Here is a 17,749-nt window from a genome sequence, read left to right as displayed (position 1 = left end):
CCCCACATATGTTCAAGACACCAGCCACGCCCTCCACCTCCTCCAAGACTTCTGTTTTCCTGGCCCCCAACACCTCATCTTCACCATGGATATCTAATCTCTCTACACTTCCATCTGCCATGACCAGGGCCTCCAAGCCCTCTATTTTTTCCTCTCCAGATGTCCCCAACAGTACCCTTCCACCGACACTCTCATTCGTTTGGCCGAACTGGTCCTCACCCTTAACAATTTCTCCTTCGAATCCTCCCACTTCCTCCAGACCAAAGGGGTAGCCATGGGCACACGTATGGGCCCCAGCTATGCCTGTCTCTTTGTAGGCTACGTAGAACAGTTGATCTTCCATAATTACACTGGCACCACTCCCCACCTCTTCCTCCACTACATTGATGACTGCATTGGCGCCACCTCGTGCTCCCGTGAGGAGGTTGAGCAATTCATCAACTTCAATAACACATTCCACCCTGACCTTAAATTTACCTGGACCATCTCTGACGCCTCCCTCCCCTTCCTGGACCTCTCCATCTCCATTAATGACGACCAACTTGACACTGACATTTTTTACAAACCCACCGACTCCCACAGCTACCTGGATTACACTTCTTCCCACCCAATTCCTCTGCCTCCGCCGTATCTGCTCCCAGGAGGACCAGTTCCACCACAGAACACACCAAATGGCCTCCTTCTTTAGAGACCGCAATTTCCCTTCCCATGTGGTTAAAGATGCCCTCCAATGCATCTCGTCCACATCTCGCACCTCCTCCCTCAGACCCCACCCCTCCAACCATAACAAGGACAGAACGCCCCTGGTGCTCACCTTCTATCCTACCAACTTTCGCATAAACCAAATCATCCGCCGACATTTCCGCCACCTCCAAAAAGACTCCACCACCAGGGATATATTTCCCTCCCCACCCCTTTCCGCCTTCTGCAAAGACCGTTCCCTCCATGACTACCTGCTCAGGTCCACGCCCCCCTACAACCCACCCTCCCATCCTGGCACCTTCCTCTGCCACTGCAGGAACTGTAAAACCTGTGCCTACACCTCCTCCCTCACCTCTATCCAAGGCCCTAAAGGAGCCTCCACATCCATCAAAGATTTACCTGCACATCCACTAATATCATTTATTGTATCCGTTGCTCCCGATGCAGTCTTCTCTACATTGGGGAGACAGGACGCCTCCTAGCAGAGCGCTTTAGGGACATCTCCAGGACACCCGCAGTAATCAACCCCACCCCCCTGTGGCTCAACACTTCAACTCCCCCTCCCACTCTGCCGAGGACATGGAGGTCCTGGGCCTCCTTCACCACCGCTCCCTCACCACCAGACGCCTGGAGGAAGAACACCTCATCTTCCGCCTCGGAACACTTCAACCCCAGGGCATCAATGTGGACTTCAACAGTTTCCTCATTTCCCCTTCCCCCACCTCACCCTAGTTCCAAACTTCCAGCTCAGCACTGTCCCCATGACTTGTCCGGACTTGTCTACCTGCCTATCTCCTTTTCCACCTATTCACTCCACCATCTCCTCTCTGACCTATCACCTTCATCCCCTCCCCCACTCACCCATTGTACTCTATGCTACTTTCTCTCCACCCCCACCCTCCTCTAGCTTATCTCTCCATGCTTAAGGCTCTCTGCCTTTATTCCTGATGAAGGGCTTTTGCCCGAAATGTTGATTTCACTGCTCCTTGGATGCTGCCTGAACTGCTGTGCTCTTCCAGCACCACTAATCCAGAATGAGGCTTGTCTGTCCTTTTCAGTGCATGGAGAAGAGCCATGTTGTGAAGATATGGGTGCAATATGCCTTTAAGAGAGTAAAAGCTAGCAGTGACAGCACCTAGTGTTCTCAATAAGACACAATTTAACATGTGCTCCAGCTACTGGGGCAGTTGGTTGCCTGGAAATGACAAAACGGATTCAAATTAGGCCAATCGGTTTAAATTATACCTCGAAACATACCAAATTCCAATCAAGTTTGAATTGAGTATATTGACAATCTTAAAAGCCAATGACACAATCTGATGCTTTGGGGTATAAGACCAGGGAAAATTGAACATTTAGGAGGAGAACTGCCACCAGACCAACAGCAGTAGACTGCTAGTCAGAACTCTCTGAGAGGTACCTATCTAGAAAAGAAGTTTGCACAGAGAAAAACCTCCACACTGACCTGGAGAGCCAATCTACCTATAAAGAGAAGAGTCGACCGCTGCATGGTTTTAAAATTTGAATTTTCCTGTAAATCGTAATTGGGAGTTTTATCAGACCAGTATTATAGAAGGGAAAGTAAAGATAGATTAGAGAAAGGAGGTGTAAATAGTTGTGAGTTAATTATTCTCTGTTATTCTTTAAGAGATGAAGATGTTAATTTTTACTTTAAATAGTTCTTAGCCACTCAAAGTTTTACAGATTACTGCACAGGATAAATCTTTTCTGTGTTGCTGGTTTTAAATTAAGCAGGAGGATTTACCCAGTGTCATAATAGTCAACAAAGCTGTTCTGGAGAAAACTGGAACTATCTGTAATATCTTAGCATATTAATCTTTCAGTCAACATCACTAACCTTGTAACGCTCCATTTAACTGTTGCTTTATTGTGAAAGTGGCTACACTTCAATAGGTGTGCATCAATTTTGGGTGTACTAACTGAAAATGTAACTCCTTACTTTGTTATGAAAGCTGGGATTGATTGTTTTTGTTGAATGTTCTCTCCTCAAGAGCCAATAGCTTGGGCCTTTCAAGAGCTTTTCTCATTTTCTTTCAAGAAGTGAGATATTGCTTCCTCTGAACAAATACATGCATATCCAATCTGTTGATTGTATATTTTACTATTATAATAGAATAGATTTAATTAAAGGCTGATTGGCTGTAGACTCATTAAGCAGTAAATCAAGCTTTGTGTTACTGAAGCAGAGATCATAGAATCCCTACAGTGTGAAAACAAGTCCTTTGGCCCAACAAATCCATACCAACCCTCTGAAGAGTATCCCAACCAGACTCATTCCCCTACATTTACCCTGACTAATGCATCTAACCTACACACCCCTGAACATTATGGCAATTGAGCATGGCCAATTCACCTAATCTGCACATCTTTGGATTGTGGGAGGAAACCAGAGCACCTGGAGGAAACCCACACAGACATGGGGAGAATGTGCAAACTCCAGACAGAAAGTCGCTCGAGGGTGGGATTGAACCAGGGTCCCTAGTGCTGTGAGCCAGCAAGTCTAACCACTGAGCCACTGTGGAACGCAGTGTTAGATTATTAAATGATTACAATACTATACTTGCAAGGATTGTATCTTTGGAGATCATAAGAACCCATTCTTTCTTAAACTGTTTGGGAGAATGTATTTGCTCCACCTTCTAGCCCTGTACCAACCCCTTCTTTGCTACAACTCAAAATGAAAACCTTTTAAAAAGCGACTAGACCCTAGTGTGCAGGGGTCAATTTAAAAGTTTACAGATGATGCAAAACTTTGAAGCACTGTGAACCCTTGTGGAACTCCAAAAGGACATGGACAGGTCAATGCAGTGTGTGGACAGGTGGCAGATGAGGTTTAATGCAAAGAAATGTGAAGGGATGCATTTTAGTAGGAAGAAATTAGATGGACAGTATAAAATAAAGGGGGGGTAAAAGACAATAAAAATGTTATAATCAAAGTGCATACTTACAGTCAATAGACATGAACATGTAATAATTTTATTAGAATGATGTACTCATGAACATTTGGATTTGATTGGATAAAATAATCATTTATAAATTTGAACATAATAATATAATCACGTGTACTAGAAAAATAAGTTGGAATGAACATCGTTGGACAAAGACAAGAACGTGTAACTTCTTTTGTTGGAAAACTGTTATCTGTAAAATATAGTATAAAACCATTGTTTTGTAGCTAATTAGTTGTGCACCATCTTTGATGGGTACACCTCCCATGCATACATGAATTGCACTTAGACAAAGAAACCAAAGTCTTGTTTAATCATTGAGGAATCAAAGGGTTGAAGATTTTCCATTTCAGGATACAATATCCTGGGGTGGCACGGTTTCTAGCACTGCTGCCTCACAGCGTCAGAGACCAGGGTTCAGTTCCCACCTCAGGCAACTCTGTGTGGAGTTTGCACATTGACTGTGTGGGTTTCCTCCGGGTGCTCCGGTTTCCTCCGACAATCCAAAAATGTGCAGATTAGGTGAATTGGCCACGCTAGGTTGCCTGTAGTATTAGATGTAGGGGAATGGGTCAGTGTGGACTTGTTGGCCCAAAGGGCCTGTTTCCACACTGTAAGTAATCTAATCTAATATTTAGGAAGTGGGTGTGCAGGACCATTAGTCTGTGTGCATATGTGTATAGATCACTGAAGGTGCAGGACAAGTGGGGCTCAATCAACAAAGCATACAGTATCCTGAATTGGGCTAACAGCGGCATGGAGTAAAAGAGCAAGGAGTTTACACCGCACTGGTACAAGATACTCACTAGACTCCGCAGCAATATTGTGTACAGTTCTGCGTGTCACATAGGAACGATGTCATTGCATTGGAGACATTTGCAATGGTGAGGAGGAGGCTATGAAAATTTCTCAAAATCATCAGAAATCCAGATACTTAGGGAGAGAGAATGAGAAGGCACAGATTTAAAGTGATTTGTAAATGAAGTAAATGTAATATTTTAAACAAAAAACTTTTTCACATGAGTGGTTGGGTCTGGAATGCACTGCTTGGAAATATGGTGGAGGCAGGTTCAATAGTTGAATAGAAATAATGTGCTAGAGTATGGGGAAAATGTAGGAGAACTGCACTAGGTCCTAGTGCTTCTGAATGGCTTCCTTCTGCACTATAACAATTCTGAGATCTTGTGGACTTAAAACAATGACAAAGATTGGGCTGAGAAAATTATTAGAACTGGAAGTCAAGTACATAGGTCCTGATAGCGTTCAAGAGTCTTCTAGAAATGGGTACTGATGTAATAGGTACATTGCTTTTAATTTTTCAAAATTCCCTAGATGCTAAGAAAGTTCCATCAAATATTATTTTCCACTATTCAAGAAAGGAGCGTGGCAGAAAGTGGGAAACCATTACAACTTGACATCTTTCACAGGGAAAATGCTGGAAGCTATTATTAAGGAGGCTATGCCTGGGCACTTTAGAAAATTTCACTGCAATTGGGCAGAGTTAGCGTGATTCTGGAGGGGGAAATTTGTGTTTGATAAATTAATTAAAATGTTTACAGGAAGTACTTGTGTTGTATGTAAAATTCAGGAAAGCAGTTGACACTATTTTACATCAAATATTATTACACAATATGAGAATGCATGGTATAGGAGATATTATTAGTACGGTTAGAGGATAGGTTAGGTAACAGGAAACAGAGTGAGAGTGTAAAGAGGCTTTTCTTTGAGCTGGCAACATGTAACTGGAGCACATGGAACAGTGTTGGGGCCTCAAAAGCTAGAAATCTGTCAATTACTCATATAAAGAATTGAAACTACTGCTGCTAAAATTGCTGAACCTTAGTTGTGAAGAGGACATGAAGAATCTGAAAAGGGATATAAGTAAGTTAAGAGGGTAAAAAGTTAGTAGATGGAGTTCAATGTGAAAAAAATATGAAACTATCCACTTTGAGGAAGAATAGAACAGCAGCATTTATCAAAATGGACAGAGATCACAAAACTGAGGTACAGAGGGACCTGGTACATGAATTGCAAGAAGTTAGTATACAGTTACAGCAATAGATTAGAAAGGTAAATGGAATACTGTCACTTATAAAGAGGAATGTGAAATCAAAGTAAGAGCATTTTGTTAGCTGTACAGGGCATTGGTGAAATCACATTCAGTCTCATGTATATATATATATACATATAAAATCGCATTCAAAGCAGCTCAACAAAAAGGTTTAGTCCACGGAACTGGTTATCTTACGAGGGAAAGTTGGGCTTGTATCCATTACAGTTTAGAAGAATGAGATCCTGAGGAGAATTGATAGGATGGCTGCTGAAAGGATATTGTCAGTCGTGGGAGAAAACCAGACCAGGGAACATAGCTTATAAGGGGATCTTCTATTTAAAACAATTGAGAATTTTTGAAACAAAATCAAAACCAAAATTGCTGAAGGTGCACTGGACCTGAAACATTAACTGATTTCTCTCCACAGATGCTGCCAGACCTGCTGAGGTTTTTCCAGCAATTTCTCTTTTGGTTTCGTTTCTGATTTCCAGCATCTGCAGTTTTTTTGAGAATTTTGTTTTCTTTCTCATGGAATATTGCAGAACTCTCTTCTCCAGAGTGGAGGCAGAGTCACTGAATGTCTTTAAGATAGAGATACATATTTTTTGATTCAAGGGTAGGCAGACAAGTGGAGCATGTTTGATGGGCCAAATGACCTAACCCCACTCCAGGTCTTTTTTTTTCCCCGAATGAAGGTTTACAGACATCAGTTTGCTTATATCCGTTATAGTTTGGAAGAATGAGGTGAAGCACATCATCCTGAGGCTCATGTCAGAGTGTGTACTGGAAGGATGCTTCCCTTATGAAAAAGCTTAAAATCGAGAACACAGTTTAAAAGGAAGGGATCTCCTATTTAAGTTGGAGATGAGTTTTTCTTTCCCTGAGGATTTTTTTTCCGAATGATCTTCCTCATAAAGCAGTGGGACGCAGGATTATTGAATATTTTTTTAAGTGGAAGTCAAAGCCTTTATTCAGGTTGGCAAATGAAGTTTAGGTCACAATCAAAGCAGCCATGATTTAATCAGAGCAGATTTGAGGGGTCACATTTATTTCTGCACCTAATTTATATGTACACAGAACTGCTGCAGAAAGATCCCTGTTCCACAGATCAATCATCCCTTGAGAAATAAAAGTGAGCTCCAATTCTGTCCCTACACTTTTCATTTCACTAAGTGTCACATTTCTCTAGTATCAAATAAACCTGGTATCAGCAAATAGAGAATGGATTACCATAAATAAATCTAACAGCTTCATTAATGTCCTTCAGAAAGGAAGCATGTAATCCTTAGTCTTCTCACTCAATGTAAGACTGCAGTCCCACATCAACATGACTTCTATCTGCTCTCACTCAATTGTATCACCATCTTCATAGAGCAACTAGGGATGGGTAACAAAAAACCATTTTGTCAGAATGCCAATGTAAATATTCATTTATTGGCAGTCTTGCAAGCTCCCAGTGCCCTTCGTAATTCCAGTGGAATCAGATCATCTCTTAAGTTTATGCCTCTCTAATTTTAAGACCAAGAATAAAGTCTGCCCTATTATCTCAATCTACTTAAACCAGGAATCTTTCTTGTTCTCCTACTCTAGTCAGATTCTGCTTCATGAGGTAAATGCAAAAGCAATAAAACTGCATACAATTACTGCAAATGAGGTTGCACCAGAATTTAATGGAATTTATTAGCTCTCAGATTAAAAAGGAATCAATCCCAGGTCATAGCTCCTGAGATTTGGAAATGCTCCATAAAAATGGCCTAATCTACAAATTAGGCCTCTCTCCATAGTTGTTTCCTGCAACAGGCATTAAAGGGAGGCATGTAACTGGATGTGCAGTGTACTGTAATCCCAAAGCCTGGACTAATCTACTCAAATCCCACCACAGCAGCAAGGGAAAATAAACCCTGATATTTAATTCATTAATAAGTTTGGAACTAAATGGTGGCACCATCTGGTTTACAAATGACATTCAGGTAGTTTCTTATCTGGTCTGATCATGCAGTTCCAGATCCATATCAACAAAGTTGATTCTTAACTACCCTCAAACATCATTGCAAGCCACTTCGTTTCAAAGGAAATTAGAAATGACTAACATAAGTGATTCTCATATCTACAGAATAAGTTTTTAAATGTTCCTGCGCCAACAGTGACACTATTATGGTTCACAACTTTTTTTTTAAAAAAACTATTACTTCACCACTGATCCCACTTTTACAAGTTTTCTTTAAAACTAACTCTTGCGTATGGAATTCACAATAAGGCTATTTATTCTTTGACTTTAGCTACCCCCCAAAAAAGTGTAAACAAGCAACAATTAAAAGTCATTCATATTGACAGTGGACCAGAATCAATTATTTAATTGCTTGTTGTGCACGGTAGAGCTTAACAGGAATTTCCTCCATCAGTGACCATAAGCTGTAAAGCACTTTCAAATATCCTGCTGTCATAAAGCAGAAATAGAACATTTTTTTTTTAAGTGAAGTGGGACAAGAGATAACTATTAGCCAGGGTACCAGGGAAAACTCCACTGTTTTCTTCCAGGTGTTCTAGACTACCTGATGGTGCAGACAGGTATTAACATTACATCTAAAGTACAGCATTTCTGACAATGCAGTAGTCCTTCACTCAGCAAAGTACTGCTGATACTGGAAAACTGATACTGGGAATGGAGGACTGTCCTATGATGGGAGATTGGCTCGACTGGGCCTGTATTCACAAAGAGTTTAGAAGAATGATAAGGGGATCTAATTGAAGCATATAAAAGTCTGACAGGACTGGACATACCAGCTGCTAGAGTGAATGTTTTCATTGGTTGGAGGTCTAGAATCAGGGACACGGTCCCAAATAGAGGATAGACCATCTATGACTGAAATGAGGAAAGGTTTATTCATTCAGAAGGTAGTAAACGTGTGGAATTCTGGACTACAGAATGCTGTGGAGGGCAAGTCTCTGAATATATTCAAGAAAGAGATTTTAAAGACTCAAGGGGTACAGGGAGAATGTGAAAATATGGCATTAAGATAGAGGTTCAAACATAAACAGATTGAATGGTGGATCGGGCTATAAAGGTTGAATGGCCCACTCCTGTTCCTAGTTTTTATGGTGTCAGCGTTGCTGGCAAGGCTAGTATTTGTTGCTCATCCCTAATTACCCTTAAACTGAATGGCTTGCTGAACCATTTCAGAAGGCAGTCATGAATCAAATATATTGCTGTTGGTCTGAAGTCTCATGTAGGCCAGGCCATGCAAGGATGGCCGATTTCCTTCCCTAAAAGGCATTAGTGATCCAGATGCATTTTTAGGAGCATGGTTGTGTGATCACTAGAATTCCAGATTTCAAACGTCATTATCCCCTATTGAATTCAAACTTCACTGTCTGCCGTGGCAGAGTTCAAAACCATATCCCCAGAACATTAACTAGAGGTTCTGGATTTCTAGTCCATTGACATTATCACTTTGCCATCACTTCCCCTGTCTTAATTCCTCGAGCAACTCCCTCCCCACTCCCTCACTCGAGTATTCTGATGATAGGCCAGCAGCCTAAAGCGTTTTACTCTTCTTTATCTCAATGGGTGCTACAAGATTTTTCCAGCCTTTTCTGACTAGTTTTTTGTCAATAATCGTCCTAGAGTATGTACTAGATTATGTACTCAAGTTTCTTAAATGTGACTTAGTGCAATAACTTTCTAATTCAGAACATGTTTGTTGAAATAAGCTTCACATACTATGCTTCATACAGGGATGCAAGGGCTTGAGAGAAAGTCTGCCACCCCTACAGGAACATTGAGATGAAAGCACATTAAAATGGTCGATTCATTTCTCCAGAATTTGATAGATGCAAAAGGAGGGAAACTTAATGTAAATCAGATCTATTACAACGTCTGCTCTGTTACTGAAATTATGTCCTCATGCAGCCATAAAAGAGATTATAATCCTTACATTAGTTGTGTTCCCATCCTTGGCATTCCATAAACTAGTGTCGCATCACTGAACAAAAACATGGAAGAATAAGTTTCAGCATGATCATCTTTTTAATGAACAACGCAAGACAAGGTATGCTGCAGTCTTATAAACTTAAATGCCTAGTCTTAATGACTAGAAGTACAATCCTGCAATGTCCCATCAACAGTCTTGTAAAGACAGGATAGAGAACTCAGTTGAAATAATCTGGGAATGTGTTTAGTGATCTTTCCTCTTAGTTTCAGGTTATAATTTATACAATTAGATTAGATTAGATTAGATTAGATTACTTACAGTGTGGAAACAGGCCCTTCGGCCCAACAAGTCCACACCGCCCCGCCGAAGCGTAACCCACCCATACCCCTACATGTACATCTACATCTACCCCTTACCTAACACTATGGGCAATTTAGCATGGCCAATTCACCTGACCTGCACATCTTTGGAGTGTGGGAGGAAACCGGAGCACCCGGAGGAAACCCACGCAGACACGGGGAGAACGTGCAAACTCCACACAGTCAGTCGCCTGAGGCGGGAATTGAACCCGGGTCTCAGGCGCTGTGAGGCAGCAGTGCTAACCACTGTGCCACCGTGCCGCCCACTGGCACGGTGGCACAGTGGTTAGCACTGCTGCCTCACAGCGCCAGAGATCCGGGTTCAATTCCCGCCTCAGGCGACTGACTGTGTGGAGTTTGCACGTTCTCCCCGTGTCTGCGTGGGTTTCCTCCGGGTGCTCCGGTTTCCTCCCACAGTCCAAAGATGTGCAGGTCAGGTGAACTGGCCATGCTAAATTGCCCGTAGTGTTAGGTAAGGGGTAAATGTAGGGGTATGGGTGGGTTGCGCTTCGGCGGGGCGGTGTGGACTTGTTGGGCCGAAGGGCCTGTTTCCACACTGTAAGTAATCTAAGTAATCTAATTACTGTAACTAAACTTTAAGCTGTAACAAGTTTAACCATCCTCAGTACAGATACTCTGCTAGATTTAAAAAATCACATTCAGGTTCAATTTATAATGCGGAAGCACACTATTCATGACTTTTTAACACCTGGTCATACAATTGAAAAACGTTATCAACTGTTTTCATTCAATCTTCTATTCACAAGACTAGTAGTACTGCCTGAGGAAGAGGTCTGGAACAGTGAAATATTTTTCAAAATTATTTTAAAAGACAAGTCGTAACTGGAAATAAGCCATTGTGTTTGAATGAGAAAGGGCCAGTCTGACCCATCACTGATCACACTAGCAATAGGTATAACCACTTGCAAAGCTAAAACATTTCAGTAGCCAGCATGTAGGAACCTGAATATATCAGCTTCTGTTTCGTACCTGTACATCTTTATAAATGAGGTAGCCTTGAATGCTACAATCAAAACAACAGTGCAGTGGCAACTTTTGATAAGGCCCATTCAATCCATCAAATGTAGCATGATGTAAATTCTATCATAAACATTACTCTCTGATTTCCATTTAAGAAGCACTTAATCTCCTTCAAAACTGTAAGTAATTTAGTATGATAGCATCTCAATTGTTCAAAGAAAATTGACTGTGAATGTTCTCTCTTTATGACAGTCTGTTCTGTATGTTTACATCCATGTGGGACTGGATGGAAAATGAAGAGGAAATGTCTCGCCCAAATCTTTAATTTCTGGAACAACATTGTTAGATAGAGAATATACTGAAAGGTTAACAGATAGGACTAGCTATCTACCAATATCTGCCTATTAATGTTGTAGTCACTAATTGATATGTAAATTGATAATTTTGTTTACTTTTTGACCTAGACAATAATATCCTGGTGTGGTTCTCCAATTAAAAACTCCAAATCATAATTCAAGTGTGTCCTCCCAAATCGATCTAAACCCAAAGCTCAATTGGACTGAGCCTAAATCTGTCACATTAAACAGAAGAACCACAAACATCACAATAAGAATTAGCAATTAAACTTTCAGTAAATTCCAAATGTTTGTTGCATCACATTACATAAATTCACAAAATTGGTTAATATGATTGCTGTACTTTCAAAAGTAGATAGTTATCGGTTTAGTGCAATATATTAATTTCACAAACTTTTATTAACCCAACTTCAGACAATGAACTGGTTCAGCATTAACATAATCAGAAATTATCCCTCATTGTCTAGTTTCACAAATCATTGAGGAAACTTGTTGATATTTAAAGGTCAAACAAAACAAAATTAAATCTTGAACATTCATCATTATGATCTTCAAAGCATGGCAACCTTTTGAAATGTATTTTCTTGAAGTATCAGTTGGCGGGATGTTTTAAATTAGCTTTTGTAGATGGACCTTCGGCAAAAATCCTTTCACTTCAAACCAAGCATGTTAAACCTTGTTGAGATCCAGCCGGCAGAGGAAGGGGGAATAATAGGAACCAAGGTACAGGTAGCCATCATGCTCATCTGCCTCACTAACTGCAGGCACCACCACTCCATGGGGATCATGAAAGCTCCTGTTGATGGATCCATCCTCATTTAGCTCCAATACAAGGCCATACTTGGGTACAAACTTCATGGTCATCTCCTGACTGAACAGCTAAAAGGGGCACAAATCACAAACATGGTAAGGACTGTTAAGCATTTACAAGAGAAAAAGTGGAAGATAACAGTCACTCCTTTTGATCTGCAAGAGTGACCTGTGAATACATTAACATGGGACAGAACAAAAAACAGAATTATAGTACCAATTTTTGTTTTTATTTGAATTGGTCAGTGACCATGTGGATATTGTTCATCCAAACAAAGCTAGTAGATAGAACATCACTATCAGAGGAGGTATCTGGGGCGTAGGAAGAGGTGAAGAAAGCCATCTTAAGTGCACAGGAGCTTGTGCCAGAAGCCTACAGGCAATGTTTCAGGAATCTAAGGAGAGACCCTGATCAAACATACATTGAGTTTAAAAGGATCAAACAAAGCAATTTTGATAGGTGCATAAAGGCATTAAAAATAGATCAAACATATGACACTCTTAGAGAGACGATTACAGGGGAACCTCAATCACCCAAACGTGATGGGCGGGCACTATTTAGTTTGGATAATCGATTATTCAGTTAATCGATTAAATGCCTTTCCTCTGGGGCTTGGAGTTTTTAAAGTCTGCTCCCTGTTCAGGAGACTAGCAGCAGCATACAGCGCGCGAGCCCCCGCCCCCAACTCCAGGCAACACCTCTCCCCACCCCCAACATCACGCACCCCCACCCCCCAACACTACCCAAACTTGTGCAACACCACCCAAACCCCGTCCAACACTGCCTCCCGCCCCCTCTCCCGGGGCAGCTGGACTGGACACCAACAAGACTGCTGCAGTTACCTTTATGGGGCAAGTCTCCAAACAGCACACACACACGCAGCCACAGCCACACACAACTATTTACTGCAACTTTTAGACAGGTTCCACCTTTGCCCTGTACAGAACAATGTTGGAGAGGTTATGTGGGGAAGGGGAGTTTAGGGTACACGGCTGTGTAGAACTAGAGGGAAAGTGTGGGGAGAGAGAGAGGGCAGACAATCAGTGAGTCATTTGGAGACGGTGCCTGTTTAATCACTGTAAACAAAAGACGTGATCACTGTTGGAAACACGTCTTTGATGTAATGTTTCCATCAGGACCTCGAGATCTCCTTCAGATAATCCGATTTTCTAATAATTGGTATTCGGATAATTGAGGTTCCTCTGAATTTTGAAGAAGTTCAAAAATTCATTTCCTGAAATAGCTCTTGGGGAACTCATGTGAAAGAACAGAATTAAAACGGCAAGATTAGCAAATGAAATGGCTGACGATGAGTTGGTTCATAAATAAAAGTTTGGCTTTCAACATCAATTTCGATCAGTGAGGGATACAAATTGTGGAAAAAGAGAAATCCTCAAGTGATAAGGGAAAGGTAGATCTCAGTGAAGATAGTAAAGATAGCTAACCACAGGGTAAAAAGGAAACCCATGCAGGGGAAACAGAAGTTTAAAAACTCCAGTGTTTTCAATGCAGCAAAGTAGGCCACAGGAAATCAGAGTGTTGGTGGGTTAGGAGAAAAAAGTGGGAAGCCAGATGTAGGAAAACAGAATAAGCCAGTGAATTTTGTTGAAGTAGTAAAGGAAAGGAGGCTAAAAAGCTGCAGCAGAATATCCAACCTGATTGGAGGATGGTTAAGGAGGAAGTGCCCGATCATCTTAAACCATTTACTTGCGAAGGTAAGTTTTAATTGAATTGGCAAGGAGCAGCAGGTAAAAAAGTTATAGTATTTAGAGATACGGGTTCATGTCAATCATTGATGTTGGGAGATGAGGAGATATGTAACTCAGAATGACTAATCCCAGAAAAAGTGCCAATACGTGGAATTCACAGTGAGACAAGAAGTGCTCAGTTATATAAAGTGAGGTTAAGACTGTCCAGTGGAAAGTAGAAAAGTCAGGGTAAGAGTACCGGAAGGACTCTTGGCTCCAGGAATACAAGTTGTCCTTGCTAATCTTATATATAGCTGGGTCACAGGAGGAGTACTGCCTACTGTGGTCAAAAAGCCAGTGGGAAAATCAGGCAACTGAGGTATCACAGGAAGCATATGCTGGGACTTTTCTTGACTGTGTGGTGACAAGTTCACAAAGTCACCAATTGAAACAAGAGGAGAAACCAAAGAATACAGAGAAGGAAGTTGAAATAGAATTATCGGAGACCACATTTGATCAAATGGCTGAGACAAAACAGCTACTGGTGGAGGACAAAGTGGATAGTTTTAGTTCAGAGAAATTAACTGAGTTATAACAGAAAGACAACAAACTGAAACAATGGTATCAAAAAGTGTACACGGAAGAAGAACCTGAAGAATCTGAGTGCTACTATCTTAAAAATTATGTCTTAATGAGGAAATGGAGACCATGATATATTCAGGCAGATGAAAAACAGGCAGAAGTTCAAGTCATATTCCCAGAGGGTTACAGAAAGGTGGTGTTGTGGATAGCGCTTGAACTACCAGTAGGAGGTCATTTAGGAGAAATAAAAACACAAGCTAAAATATAAGAACATTTTTACTAGCCTGGACTGCACAAGGATGCAGTTGAATTTTGCCAGACATGTTAAATACATCAGGTCATTGGAAAACCCCCTATGCTCCCGGATCAATGAATTTGACATATTTTGCAACATTGAACATTTCTTCCACCGCCTCCAGGTTTACTTTTCCCACCAGGACTCCCACCCACCCTCTGAGGACCCCTTCTCCCACCTACAGCACACCCAATCCACCTGGACAGCCCGGGCTGGTCTGTTATATGGCCTTGATCTCTTCATCTCCAGTTGCTGCTGGGACATAGACTGCCTCAACCTGTCCACCCTCCTCATGCACTCCAACCTCTCACTCTCAACGCGCAGCACTCCGCTCCAACTCCAACCTCACCATCAAACCTGCAGAGAGGGAGGGCACAGTGGTAGTTTGGCACGTTGTCCTCTATACTACTGAAGCCAGGCACCAACTCAGATACATCCTCCTCATGCCCCCTCGACCACGATCTCACCTCCCCCCCCCCCCCCCATCACCAAACCATCATCTCTCAGACTATTCACAACATCATCACCTCTGGGGACCTCCCATTCACAGCCTCCAACCTTAATCTGGGAACCCTGCACCACCTAGTTCTACCAACTACCCAAAATCCACGAACCTGACTTCCCTAGTCGACCCACTGTCACAGTCTACTCCTGCCCCACCAAACTTATCACTGCATACTTTTGACAGCGTCCTGTCCCCCTCAGTCCAGGAACTCCCCACCTATGTTTGGAACACCATCCATGCCTCCACCTCCTCCTTGACTTTCGATTTGCCAGTCCCCAATGCCTTATCTTCACCTTGGACATCTAGTCCCTGTACACATCCATACGCCACGAAGGAGGCCTCCAAGCCCTCTGTTTCTTCCTCTCACACCAACCCAACCAGTAGCCTTCCACCAACACACTCATTCGACTGGCTGAACTGGTCCTCACCCTCAACAACTTCTCCTTCCAATCCTCCAGACTAAAGAGATAGCCATGGACACCTGCATGGGCCCCAGCTATGCCTGCCTCTTCGTCGAGTAAATGGAACAGTACATCTTCTGTCGCTACACCGGCACCATTCCCTTCCATTTCCTCCGGTCCATCAATGACTCCCACGAGGAGGTTGAACAGTTCATCAACTTCACAAACACTTTTCACCCCGATCTTAAGTTCACCTGGAGCATCTCAGGCACTTCTCCCCCCTTCCTGGACCTCTCCATCTCCACTTCCATTTCCGGCAACTGACTCAACACTGATATCTACTACAAACCCACAGACTCTCACAACTATCTGGACTACACCTCCTCCACCCTGCCTCCTGTAAAAACACTATCCCTTATTCCCAATTCCTCCACCACATCTGTTCCCAGGAAGACCAATTCCACCACAGAACATTCCAGATGGCCTCCTCCTTCAAAGACTGCAATTTCCCCTCCCACATGGTCAATGATGCCCTCCAGCACATCTCCTCCATGTCCCACACCTCACCTCGGTCCTCACCTTCCACCCCACCAACCTCCAGATACACCGCATCATCCTCTGCCATTTCCATTACCTACAAACAGACCCCACTCCAGAGATATATTTCCCTCCCCGCCCCTATCTGCATTTCAGAGAGACCATTCTCTCCGTGACTCCCTTGTCAGGTCCATGTCCCCCACTAACCCACCGTTCCCTCCCAGCACCTTCCTCTGCCATTGTAAGGCTTGCATCCACATTTGCCCGCTCATCTCAGTCCAAGACCCCAAAGGATCCTTCCATATCCCACAGAAATTTACCTGTCCTTCCACATAAATCATCTACTGCATTCGTTACACCCGATGTGGTCTCCTCTACATTGGGGAGACAGGATGCCAACTTGCAGATTGTTTCAGAGAACATCTCCAGGACACCCGCACTAACCAACCCCAGCCACCCTGTAGCCGAACACTTCAGCTCCTCCTCCCACTCCCCCAAGGACATGCAGATCCTAGGCCTCCTCTATTGTCTAACCCTCACCAACCAATGCCTCATCTTCCGCCTGGGGACTCTCCAAGGACATGGGATCAATGTGGATTTCATCAGGTTCCCATTTCCCCTCCTCCCACCTTATCCCAGTCCTATCCTTCCAACTCAACATTGCCCTCGAACGGTCCTACATGTCCATCTTCCTTCCCACCTATCACTTTCACCCCCACCTTCAGCTACCCATCATATTCTCAGCTACCTTCCCCCCCCCCCCTCCCAGTCCCACACCCCTTTCATTTATCTCTCTGCCCCCTTGGCCCATTAGGTTCTTTCCTGATGAAGAGCTTATACCCGAAATGGCAACTCTTCTGCTCCTCAGTTGCTGCATGACCTGTTCTTTTGCAGCACCACACTCTTAGGCTTTGATCACCAAGCGTCTACAATCCTCACTTTCTCCTAGTAATTGGAGAATGACAAGCAATAATAAAACCCACACCTTTCATACCCATTCCTACATTTGAGGAACCTTTTATAAGAGTCTTAATTGATTGCATAAGACCCCTACCTAAAACAAAAAGTAGGAATCAGTATGTGTTGACAATAACAGATGTGTCCACTGGATTTCCAGGGGCCATTCTATTACACAATATCACAGCACAAGGATTTTAAAAGAGTTACTCAAATTTAACACTAGATATGGACTAACCACAGAGATATAATCAGATCAAGGGTCAAATTTTACATCAAAATTATTCAAGTAAGTTATGGACTGCTTAGGAATAAAATGATTCAAATCCATTGTGTACCTTCCAGAATCGCAGGGAGCACTAGAAAGGTGGCAGATGTTAAATACCTTGTTCAGGGCTTTAGCCAAGACTATCCAGGTGATTGGAAATAAAATAATTCTGTTTATACTTTATTTATACCATTAAAGACGCACCAAATGAATCAAACAAATTCAGTCCATTTACATTAGAATTTTGGCATTAAGTGAGAGGACCACTAAAATTGATTAAGGAGAAATTGGTGAGTGTGAAGAACAAAGTTCAGAGGATTCTGAATTGAACATTCCTCAATCTAAATTGGACA

At 42.4% G+C, this 17,749-nt stretch overlaps 1 protein-coding gene across 1 annotated transcript in view; it reads right to left on the bottom strand.

Moving 5' to 3' along the window:
- Nucleotides 1-10,572: 10,572 nt before the first annotated feature.
- The window catches only part of apmap (adipocyte plasma membrane associated protein), a 47,455-nt gene continuing 40,278 nt past the window's right edge, over nucleotides 10,573-17,749 (bottom strand). Inside the window, exon 9 of the mRNA XM_072581308.1 lies at nucleotides 10,573-12,231. Within this exon, the coding sequence (XP_072437409.1) occupies nucleotides 12,022-12,231 (210 nt within the window). The 3' untranslated portion in view covers nucleotides 10,573-12,021. The remainder of the gene's footprint in view (nucleotides 12,232-17,749) is intronic.

The sequence above is a fragment of the Chiloscyllium punctatum genome, chromosome 11 (assembly GCF_047496795.1).
Source record: "Chiloscyllium punctatum isolate Juve2018m chromosome 11, sChiPun1.3, whole genome shotgun sequence".
NCBI classification, from domain to species: Eukaryota; Metazoa; Chordata; class Chondrichthyes; order Orectolobiformes; family Hemiscylliidae; genus Chiloscyllium; species Chiloscyllium punctatum.
The sequence above is the reverse complement of the archived record's forward strand: the minus strand, read 5'-3'. Positions and strand labels throughout refer to the sequence as shown.